Source organism: Bison bison, unplaced genomic scaffold (assembly GCF_000754665.1).
Source record: "Bison bison bison isolate TAMUID 2011002044 unplaced genomic scaffold, Bison_UMD1.0 scf7180017864290, whole genome shotgun sequence".
In the NCBI taxonomy this organism is placed as follows: Eukaryota; Metazoa; Chordata; class Mammalia; order Artiodactyla; family Bovidae; genus Bison; species Bison bison.
In genome coordinates, this window is record NW_011494862.1 from 2,111,296 (window position 1) to 2,123,961 (window position 12,666).

At 36.9% G+C, this 12,666-nt stretch overlaps 1 protein-coding gene and 1 pseudogene across 1 annotated transcript in view; one reads left to right on the forward strand and one right to left on the reverse strand.

The window, feature by feature from the left end:
* WDR78 (WD repeat domain 78) overlaps positions 1-12,666 on the reverse strand; it is a 99,981-nt gene that overhangs the window by 73,209 nt on the left and 14,106 nt on the right. Inside the window, 1 exon segment of the mRNA XM_010850290.1 lies at positions 1,239-1,423. Coding sequence (XP_010848592.1) covers positions 1,239-1,423 — 185 coding nt within the window.
* LOC104996159 lies at positions 6,160-7,129 on the forward strand (annotated as a pseudogene).

The following is a 12,666-nucleotide window of genomic DNA, read 5'->3' on the forward strand; positions in this document are numbered from 1 at the left end:
AAATACACTGTAATCATATAAGCAAAAGTGATAAAAATAATTCTTTAAAAATTAAGTTGATAATTAGTGTTCTTTAAGTAAAAGTCTTAGTCCTTTTGTCTAAAGTCTTTCAATGTATTCCCAACAGTATGTTTAGGATAAAAATCTAAAATACAGCCTATCTACCGAGATTCTCCATCTCATCATCATATCACAATTCTTCTTTTTTTTAAAGTTCCTCAACCTTATGGAGCTCTCTTACCTCAGGGCCTCAGCCTGGAATACTCTGCCTTTAATCTTCACCAGGTTTCTGCTCATTATTCAAATCCCATCTTAAATGCACTTTTATTCAATTTGATAAATGTCTTCTCAAGATTTAATTTAAAATAAAGTTTATATATTTGGTGGGAAATCAATACATTGAAGAGTCCAAAAATAATTTCCTTTAAACATAGGAACTTAACATTACTCCATGATATTACATACTTTTTCCTTTCTATTTATAGTTTCAACTGGCCTCCAAAAGGTTGGGCTCAGTTTATTGGAACATGCTTTATTTTGCACAGAACTCCCATGGTATCTGTATGGCAATTTGGAGGTAGATTCTAGACAGCATATTTTCTCCTAAAATTTCGTGCTTAGTTAACATCTAGAACTTTTAATTTGTCAGATTGAAAGTTACACACTAAAGTACTTCCCCATGATCTTTTAGATTGTTTTAGGAATACTGTTTTATTATCACAAATATTGAACTTCTCTATTGGAAGCTCTAAAAATTTTCAATTATGTAAGTATCTGCATATGTAAAAGCAAAACAGATGATTTACCAAAAAAAAGTTCTAAAACAAGACAGAAATCAAAGCGTAGGAGAATAAGGATTTATATGGAAGAATAGGGAGGAAAAAAAGGGAAGCCCCTAATTGCAGCATAAAAGAAACTGAAGAAAACTAAAGAAATATGTCTGTAATGCTAGGTCCCATCTTTTTGGTTCCTCAGGAAATCTTGAGTAAAATCTATATATGTTTTCACAAATATATATAGAATATATATATTGGTAGGAGTTGGTAGGTGTTGGTAGGAGTATAGACGTAAGCCCCGCATCTAGTTAAAACACACGACGAACACGAGCGGTGGCATACTAGGATGAGAGAGCAGAGCTGGCAGACAGGACAACTGACATCTAACTTCCACACGTGCAACTTAAATGGAAATATGTAGGAAGACATAAACACAAAGAAGCATAGAATAGTATACTCTACCTTGTAAACTGCCCTAACATACTAGGATTTATTGTATTTTGATAAAGGCTATAGGAAGCTATGAAGTCTGATGTATGTGATCCGTCTTGTGAAGTCAATAGTTTATTTGGCTTTCCTGTACTGGAATATGGATCTGGACGGTAAAGAGGTTTGGGAGTAACATCAACTCCATGTATATCAGTCACCTGTAGAAAATAGTGATTTAAAATAAAATAAGTAAAAAAGATGGGGTTTCTGTATAACAAGTTCTAAAACTAGGGATAAAAATGGTAGAGAAAAAGATAAAGTGTGTAGGATAGGACAAACATGAAAAATTGAATGATAAAAGATTTTATGTTTAAAAAACTTCTAAACTGAGGTAATACAACTTAAAAAAATCTCATTCATGTTTTATCTATATACAAGTAATACATATTAATTTTGAGAAAATTAAAAAATGTAGAAAGATAATTCTGATTGTTAATATTTTGGTATATTTATATATAATCTTTAAAAAACCCACAATTTTTCATTTAACATTTTATTAATATACATTACCCAAGTTACTACACATTTTTGGCTTATATGTTTTGGGCTAATTTTCAATTATGAAATTTAACACATACAGAAATGTAATTAAAACATAACAATATAGTTAAATAATACAAAGCAAACATTGTTATAATTGCAACTAAAGTAAAAAATTAGAACACTTAAAAGAACCTCTAGGAGACTTTGCTCCTTCTAGACAAAAACAGCTCCGCTGGTTTTTGCTCCTTCTGTGTTACTGCCTCTCCCTCCCTCCCAAGTGAATATAATTAACTTGATTTTGGCAGTTATTTTCTTTCTTTTTTTAATAGTTTTTTTAAGTATGCATTCCTAAATAACAGCATTTACTTTTAAAAACTTATATTGAAGTAATATATACATAGACTTATACACATAAATGATAGCTTAATATATTTTCATAAACAGAAGACACCCAGGTACCTACCATTCAGACTTAGAAAATTACCAGCATGTTAGAAGTTCCTTCCCTGAGTCTCCATCTCCTACACCAAAGGTAATGATTATTTTGACTCCATGGATTAGTTTGCCCTGTTTGTAAACTTTATTTTGATGAAATCAGGAAGCATGTACCCTTGGTATCTGGTTTCTTTTGTTCAAAATTATATCCACATTTGTGAGAGCCATTCATATGGTTAAGTAGAGTTGCAGATGGTTAATTTTCACTGTTGTGCAATATTCCATTGTGTCAATATATCACAATTTATTTATTGTTCACAGATTTTCGGTAGTTCCCCAATTTTTGGCTAGTACAAATGACGCCACTATTAAGATGGATGTGCATGTTTTGCTGACTATACTGTATGAATTTATGTTGGGTGTATGCCTGAGGGAGATCCCTGGGTAGGGAATTATTTTATGTTCACATATAGTAGATACTGCTAAAAGGTTTTCCTCCCAAGTGGTTCCCACCAACAAAGTATGAGAGAATTCTGGTTGCTACAGATTTTGGTTAGCACTTAGTATTTACCTAGTTTGGCAAGGCCATTTAGTTTTTAAAATTTATAATAGTCATATATTATGACTGAATTATCTGACGTCTTCTGTTCAGCAGCTCATTTTTATTTATCTCTCCATATTGTTGCATGTATAATTGTTTATAATCACCAATAATTTATTGGTGATTGGTTGTGTCTGTTGGATTAGCATATCATATTTTATTTATCCATTTTACTTTTAATTGACACGGAATTGTTTCCAGTTTTTGGCCATCATGAAAACTGTTTCAATAAATATTTATGTAAAAGCATATTGTTATACACAAGAATGCATTTCTGTAAGGGACAGATAGATGTGGAATTGAAAATCCCATGGACGGAGGAGCCTGGTGGGCTGCAGTCCATGGGGTCTCGAAGAGTCGGACACGACTGAGCAACTTCACTTTCACTTTTCACTTTCCTACATTGGAGAAGGAAATGGCAACCCACTCCAGTGTTCTTGCCTGGAGAATCCCAAGGACGGCGGAGCCTGGTGGGCTGCCGTTTATGGGGTTGCAGAGTCGGACACGACTGAAGTGACTTAGCAGCACGATTAGATAACACCAAACTCTTTTCCAAGTTGACTGTAAGCTGTTCATGATTGCCAGCATTGTGACAGTTGCTGTTATTCTATATTCTCATCAACAACTAGCATTGTCAGATTTAGAAATTTAAACTAGTATGGGTATAGGTATACAGGTATCTCATTTTGAACTTTTCATAAAGTTGAACTTCTTTTCATATGCCTATTCCCATTCTGACTCCCTTTTTCGGAGGAAAATGTCCCATACATGTCCTTTGCACACTTTTCTATTGAGTTCTGTCTCTTTAAAATTTACATTAGAGTTCATTAAAAGTCCTGCAGTCATGAAGTCAAATGACGGTTGTTTCTTGGAAGGAAAGCTATGATAAACCTGCTGCTGCTGCTGCTAAGTTGCTTCAGTTGTGTCCGATTCTGTGCAACCCCATAGACGGCAGCCCACCAGGCTCTCCTGTCCCTGGGATTCTCCAGGCAAGAACACTGGAGTGGGATGACATTTCCTTTTCCAATGCATGAAAGTGAAAAGTGAAAGTGAAGTCAATCAGTCATTTCCGACTCTTAGCGACCCCATGGACTGCAGCCTTCTAGGCTCCTCCATCCATGGGATTTTCCAGGCAAGAATACTGGAGTGGGGTGCCATTGCCCCCACTCCAGTGTAAAACACTCATTAGTGTAAAACACTAAGATCAACATTCAAAAAACTAAGATCATGGCATCTGGTCCCATCACTTCATGGCAAATAGATGGGGAAACAATGCAAATGGTGACAAATTTTATTTTCTTGGGCTCCAAAATCACTGCAGATGGTGACTGCAGCCATGAAATTGAAAGACGCTTACTCCTTAGAAGAAAAGCCATGATCAACCTAGACAGCATATTAAAAGCAGAGACGTTACTCTGCCAACAAAGATTCGTCTAGTCAAAGCTATGGTTTTTCCAGTAGTCATGTATGGATGTGAGAGTTGTATCATAAAGAAAGCTGAGCAGTGAAGAATTGATGCTTTGAACTTTGCTGTTGGAGAAAACTCTTTAGAGTCTCTTGGACAGGAAGGAGATCAAACCAGTCAACCTGAAAAGAAACCAACCCTGAATATTCATTGGAAGGACTGACACTGAAGCTGAAGCTCCAATACTTTGGCCACCTGATGAGAAGAGCTGACTCATTAGAAAAAACCCTGATGCTGGGAAAGATTGAAGGCAAAAGGAGAAGGGGATGGCAGAGGAAGATGGTTAGATAGCATCACCCATTCAATGGACATGAATATGAACAAACTCTGAGAGACAGTGAAGGACAAGGGAGCCTGGTGTGCTGCAGTCCACAGAGTCACAAAGATTCAGACATGACTTAGTGACTGAACTACAACAAAACGTCCTATGAATTTTTTCTGTTTTATGCGTTGAAAATGTCATCTTTCACTTTATGGCTTCATTTTCCTTGTTGCTGTTGTTCAGTCACTCAGTCATGTCCAGCTCTTTGCGACCGCATGGACAGCAGCACGCCAGACTTCCCTGTCCTTCACCATTTCCCAAAGTTTGCTCAAGCTCATGTCCACTGAGTTGGTGATGCCATCAAACCACCTCGTCCTCTGTTGTCCCCTTCTCCTCCTGCCTTCAGTCTTTCCCAGCATCAGGGTCTTTTCTAATGAGTCACCTCTTCACATCAGGTGGCCAAAGGATTGGAGCTTCAGCTTCAGCATCAGTCCTTTCAATGAATATTCAGGATTGATTTCCTCTAAGGTTGACTGGCTTGATCTCCTTGCAGTCTGAGGGACTCTCAAGAGTCTTCTCCAACACCACAGTTCAAAAGCATCAATTCTTTGATGCTCAGCCTTCTTTACGGTCCAACTCTCACATCCATACATGACTACTGGAAAAACCATAGCTTTGACTATACAAAACTTTGTTGGCAAAGTAATGTCTCTGCTTTTTAATATGCTACATTTTCTTTGTAGTATCTTTTAATAAAAAGTTCTTTTTCTTAGCACAGTTGAATTTATCACATTTTCCTTTTTGGTTTACATCTTAGATTTTTCATCCAGGAAAACATTCCCAATCCTTAAATTATGAAAATATTTTTGCTTTTCATGTTTAGAACTATAATACACCTGGAATTGACTTTTGTGTATACTATGAGAAAGGAAGCCAATATGTTTTTATTCCATATGAATACCCAATTGTTTCAACAAGAATTTTTTAAAACCCTATTATTTTCCCATTACTCTCTACTGTACATTTATTATAAAACAAGTGTTTATATGTGCTTGAGTCACTTGTAGACTTTTTGTCTATACCTTTGTTAATGTTACACTTTTTATAAAATTTGTTACCTAGGAGAGTAAGTCCTTTCACATGGTTCTTATTCAAGAGTATCTTGGGGACTTCCCTGGTGGAACAGTGGATAAGAATCCACCTGACAATGCAGGGGACACAGGTTGGATCCCTGGTCCGGGAAGATTCCTCATGCCAAGGAGCAACTGAGCCTGTGCTCTAGGGCCCACGAGCCACAACTACTGAGCCTGCATACCACAAGTACTGAAGCCTGCACGCTCTAGAGCCATCAAGCCACAACTAAGGAGCCCTTGTGCCACAACTACTAAAGCTTGCGTGCCCTAGAGCCAGCAAACTGCAACTAATGAGCCCACATGCTGCAGTTACCAATGCTCATGCACCTAGAGCCTGTGCTCTGCCACAAGAGAAGCCACCATAAGCCCATACACCGCAACTAAAGAGTAGTCCCCACTCTCCGCCTCTAGAGAAAACCCATGCACAGCCACGAAGACACAGTGCAGCCAAAAATAAAAATAAAAAAATGAAATCTTTTAAAAAGAGTATCTTGGATTTGCGCCGGAGCGGCTGAGAGCTCTTGCGGTCGGGCTCCTGGATGCCAGAGTGGCCGCGCCATGAGGTCCCTCCGCCGCCTGCTGCTGCTTCTCCTGCTGGTGCTCCCCACCACCCTCCTGCTCCGAGGCGGCCCAGGAGGCTCATTGGCAGTGGCTCAGGATCTTACAGAAGATGAAGAAACAGTGGAAGATTCTATAATTGAAGATGAAGACGATGAAGCAGAGGTGGAAGAAGATGAACCGACAGATTTGGCTGAAGATAAAGAGGAAGATGATGTATCAGGTGAACCCGAAGCTTCACCAAGTGCAGACACAACCATCCTGTTTGTGAAAGGAGAAGATTTTCCAGCAAATAACATTGTGAAGTTCCTGGTAGGCTTTACAAACAAGGGTACAGAAGATTTTACCGTCGAGTCTCTCGACGCCTCATTCCGTTACCCTCAGGATTACCAGTTTTATATTCAGAATTTCACCGCTCTTCCTCTGAACACGGTCGTGCCGCCCCAGAGATAGGCAACCTTTGAGTACTCCTTCATCCCCACAGAGCCCATGGGCGGCCGGCCCTTCGGTCTGGTCATCAACCTGAACTACAAGGATTTGAACGGCAATGTTTTCCAAGATGCTGTCTTCAATCAAACAGTTACAATTATCGAGAGAGAAGATGGGTTAGATGGAGAAACCATATTTATGTACATGTTCCCGGCTGGTCTCGGGCAGCTGGTTGTCGTTGGCCTTCATCAGCTCCTGGAATCTAGAAAGCGCAAGAGGCCCATTCAGAAGGTAGAGATGGGAACCTCAAGTCAAAACGACGTTGACATGAGCTGAATTCCTCAGGAAACTGAACCAGATCAATAAAGCTTCACCAAGAAGGTTGCCCAGGAAACGGGCACAGAAGAGATCAGTGGGATCTGATGAGTAAATGTTCCTTTGTGCAACAATTCGGTCTTTACTTAACCCGCCCTAATGTTTTTCGGCCTGATGGGAATTAGTGCAGAGAAGCTGTATCACCATAGAAGGCAGCTACTACTTATGTGTGGACTGAGCAATCAGTCTGTGGTGATCACATTGCTGAAAATGCACTGCATTTATTTTTCTAAAGTAACAAATTTGTTTTTTTTTAAACCATTAAAATCTATGTATGTGAAAAAAAGAGTATCTTGGTTATGCCTATGCTTTAGCAGTTTTACATAAACTTTAGTATTACCTTGATAAGTTCCTGGAAAAAATAAAATAAAAAAAAACAACTTTTGAGATTTTGACTGAAATTGCAAAGAACCTATAAATCAAAATTTGGGTAAAACTTATATACTTAGAATATGGGCTCTTATTATGCATAAACAGCTCTCTCTCCAATTGTTTGGGTCTTAATATCTCACAGAAAAATTTATAGGTTATATGTATCTTTGTTAAATTTATCCACAAGTATTTAATGCATTTTAGTACTATTATAAATGGCATCATTAAAAAATATGTAATTTTTGAAATATGTGTGGCTGGTATATACAAATATATATTTTTTGCTTTTGATTATTTTTGTTATCCAATAATCTTGCTAAGCTCTTACTAATTTGATAATTACTAGGTGATTTAAAATTTTATATGTAGATAATTGTGTCATCTACAAATATTCAAAGTTCTGTTTCTTCCTTTTCCAAATCTTATACTTTACATTTCTTTTTCTTATCATACTGAAATGCCTAAGACTTCCAAGAATGTTGGATAGAAACGGTTCCTTCTTAGAAATGCTTTACCATTAAATATGATCATTGCTATAGGATTTTATAAATAACAGTAAGGAAATGTCTTGTGATTTCATTTCAGAAGAATCTTTTAAATCTAGAATAAAATTTTTATCTTATCAAATACTGTATTGAGATGATCGTACACTTTTTTTCCTTTAAGCTATGAATGTGGTGAATTACACTGATGGATTTTTAAATGTTAAACCAATATTAATTCCTTGATATAAACTCAACTTTCTTACAATGTTTTGTCTCTATTGTTATTGAATTTTAATATTTTATTGAGGATTTCTCCATCTATGTTTCCAAGTGAGATTGACTTGTAAAGTTTATTTCTCATACTGTTGTAGTCAGATTTTGATATCAGGATAAGTCTAGCCTCATAAAATGTTTTACGGTATACCCACTTTTCTTGTTCTGTTTTTGTCCTTATGTGTTTGGCATGTATCACTAGTGAAACCATATGGGCCTGGAATTATCTTTGACAAAAGATTTTTAAATTACTCATTTCTTTAATAAAAACTTCCAATTTTCATTTTTATTTTTCTCTTTTTAAAATGTTAATTTTTCCATTTTATATCAATTTTCAAATCTTTCAAAATTTAAAATTGGCATAAAGTTACATACAATCTGCAAGGATTATCTTTTTAAATAGCTTTGAAAGTGTACATGTCAGTGGTTTTTAGCGTATTCACAGATATGAGCAACCATCACCACAGTTAACTTTAGAACTACCTCAAGAAGACTCTGTATCCTTTGATTCTGACTCCCTAACACTTGTCTCTCCCAGTCCTTGTTATTGTTATTCAGTGGACAAAGTCATATCTGACTCTTCAGACTGTGGACTGTAGCATGCCAGGCTCTTCTGTCCTCTTCTATCTCCCAGAATTTACTCAAATTCATGTCCATTGAGTCAGTGATGCTATCTAATCATCTCATCCTCTGCCGCCCCATTCTTTTGCCTTCAGTCTTTCAGTCCAATCTCCCAGTCTTAGGCAACAACTAATGTATTTCATGTCTTTACAGATTTCTCCATTCTGGACTTTTATGCGAGTGGAATCACAAAGAGTGTGGTATTTTGTAACTGGCTTGTTTCATTTAGTATAATGGTTTCAAGATTCACCCACAATGCTGCATGCATCAGTAGTTCGTTCCCTTTTGTGGTTGAAAAACGTTCTACTGTATGAATATATCACATTCTGCTTAGTTATTTGCCCACTGTTGGATATTTGGGTTGTTTGCACTTGCTGACTATTATGAATAGTCAGGGTTTGAAGTTTCAGGGTTTGAAATATATCTTAATTTCTCTTGGGTGTATATATATCTAGAGGTAGAAGTGCCAGGTCATTTGGTAAGAGTATGTTTAAACTTCTGCTGCTGAGTCATTTCAGTCGTGTCCAATTCTGTGCGACCCCATAGACGGCAGCCCGCCAGGCTCCCCCGTCCCTGGGATTCTCCAGGCAAGAACACTGGAGTGGGTTGCCATTTCCTTCTCCAATGCATGAAAATGAAAAGTCAAAGTGAAGTTGCTCAGTCGTGTCCGACCCTCAGCAACCCCATGGACTGCAGCCTACCAGGCTCCTCCGTCCATGGGATTTTCCAGGCAAGAGTACTGGAGTGGGGTGCCATTAAACTTCTGAGTTACTACCAAACCATTTTCCAAAGTGTCAGGACTATTTTATATTCCTATCAGTAGGGTTCTGGTTTCTTGATATCCTTGCCAACAGTTGTCATCAGACTTTTTGATTCTAGCCATCCTAATGAGTATAAAGTAAAGATCTCACTGGTTTTGATCTGCATTTCTCTGATGACTAATAATGTCATGCATCTTCCCATGTGCTTTTTGACCATTTATATATTTGACTCATTTCTTTGGAGAAATGAGTATTCAAATTCCTTGACCAATTTTTAATTGGGTTATTTGTCTATTATTTTTAGTTGTAATTCTTTATATATTTCATATACAAATCCCTTAACAGATAGATCATTTGCAAATATTTTCTCCTGTTCTGTGGGTTGACTTTTTACTTTCTTGATTATGTTCTTCAAAACACAAATATTTTTAATTTTGGTAAAGTCCAATCATCTGCTTTTTTTTTTCTTTTGTGGTTCACATTTTTGGTGTCATATCTGAGAATCCTTTTCAAAGTCCAAGGCCATGAAGATTTACCACTTCTAAGTTTTTTAGTTTTAGCTTTATATATATGTCTTTGATTCATATTGAATTAATTTTGATATGGTATGAGGTAAGGGTCCAACTTCATTCTTTTGAATGTGGCTATCCAGTCATCCCTACACTATTTATTGAAGACCCTCTTAAAACAGTCATCAAACCCTTATCAAAAATCAGTTGACCATTGATGTAACAGGTTTATTTCTAGACTCAATTCTATTCATTGATCTGTATGTCTATCCTTGTGCCAATCAATACCACACTATCTTGATTTCTGTTGATTTGTAGTAAATTTTGAAAATGGGAAGTGAGAATCTGCTTACTTTATTCTTATTCTTCAGGAGTATTTTATCTATTCTGGGTTTCTTGAAATTCCATATGAATTATAGAATCAATTGTCAATTTGTACAAAGAAGTCTGCTGGGATTTCTAATAAGGATTGTATTGAATCTACAGATCAAATTGGGGAGTACAGCCATTTTACCGATGGTAAGTTTTTCCACTCATAAATTTTGGACGCACTCCCATTTATTCAGATCATTGTTAATTTCATTCAGTAATGTTTTACAGTTTTTGGAGCCGAAGATGTCACTGCTATTATTAAATTTATTTGTAAGTACTTTACTGTTTTGGATGTGACTGTGAAATTGTTTCCTTAATTTTAAAATTATTCCAAATGTAAAAACTATAATTTATTTGTATATTGATCATGTATCCTGCATCTAGCAGAACTCATTGGTTAATTTTAATTGTTTGTTTGGCCATGCTGCAGCTTATAGAATTCTAGTTCCTTAACCAGGGATTGAACCTGGGCCACCACAGTGAGAGGACCAAGTTTGAACCATTAGACTGCCAGGGAGTTCCCTAGTTTTAATACTTTTTGGTGGGTTTCTTAGGAGTTTATGTACATAACATTATGTCATCTGCAAACAGAGATTTACCTTTTCCTTTCCAAACTGGTTGCCTTTTTTTTCTGCCTAATTGCTATTTTTAGACCCTCCAGTACAAAACTGAATAGAAGCAGCAAGAAAATTTTGTCTTGTTCCTGACATCAAAGGGAAAGCATCCAGTTGCCTGCTAAGTTGATGCTAGTGGGTTTTTCATAAATGTCCCTTATCAAGTTGAATCCCCTCTATTATTATTTTAAGCATTTTTATCATGAAAAGATGTTGGATTTTGCAAAGTGCTTTTTCTAAATCTATTGAGATGATCATCACTTTTTATTCTACTGATATGAGATACAGTAAATTACACTGATATTAAGATATTAAAGTACTTTGCATCCCTGGGATAAACCCTTGGTAACTGTTATGGGCTGAATTGTCTCTCCCTACCAAAAAATTCATATGTTGAAGCCCTAACTCCCAGACCTCTCAATGTGACTGAATTTAGTGATAGGGCCATTAAAGAGATAATTAAAATGAGGTAATCCAATCTGACTAGTGTTTCTAAGGAAGGGCAGATTAGAACATTGTTTAAGCCATCCAGTTTGTGATATTATCTAATGGCAGTCTTATGAAACTAATGCACTCAAGGCATAAAATTCTTTTTATGTGTTACTAGATTACTAGTAACTGTAGGTTTTTCAGAATGCTTCTAAGGAAATTCTTTCTTTTTCAAGTTAGTTGAAATGGTTTTTTATTAATTTTTTATCATTAATGGATATTGAATTTTTCAAATTCTTTTTATCTGTTGTGATAATCACATTTTTTTCAGTCTACTGATAAGACAAATAGTACTGACTTTTGAATATTAGAACAACCTTGCATGTATTATCTCCGCTTGGTCATGATGCATTATACCTTTTACATAGTGCTGTTGATACTATATAACATGTATGTAATATATAATGTATATGTAATATGTATATAATTATTATGGACTGAATGTTTTTGTATCCACCAGATTCATATGCTGGAACTCTGATCCCAGTGTGATGGTATTGGGAGGTGGAACCTTTCGAAGGTAATTAGGTCATGAAGGTAGCACCCTCACAAATGAGATTAGTGCCTTTACAAAAAAAAACTAGAGAGCTAGCTAAATCTCTTTCCACCATGTTAGGATACAAAGAAAGTTGGTAGTCTGCAACCTGGAAGAAAGTCATCACCAGTACCCGACCATTTGCCACCATAATCTTAGACTTCCAGTCTCCAGAACAATAAGAAATAAGTTTATAAGCCACCCAATCTACAGTGTTGGGGGCCAGAGTGAGGTACTCCGCCCATGGCAAAGGTCATGAGGAAGGAGGCTCGACATACGCAAAGGCGGGACCGAGCCTCAGGAGTCCCCCTGGAACTCCTCGAGCATCTACCCCCATAACCAGAGCCTGCCTACTTTACTACTTTGTGCTCTCACCTACACCTCTGACTTTACGGGGGGCTGTCCCCCACCACCTCTTTCGGAGAAGGAGTTAACTTAGAGCTCCAGTTAATAAAAACTTCTGGGCGTGACAAGAGTGTTTTAACCTACAAACTCCTCTGAAGGTTCTCTAGCCTGCCTGACAGGCTTGTCCGGCCACATGTGATCGCTCACAGCCTCCCAACCGTGAGAGGCACGAGATGCTTTAAACCTTCTAAAAACAGGTTCCTTAGAAAAGTTAGAAAACTATT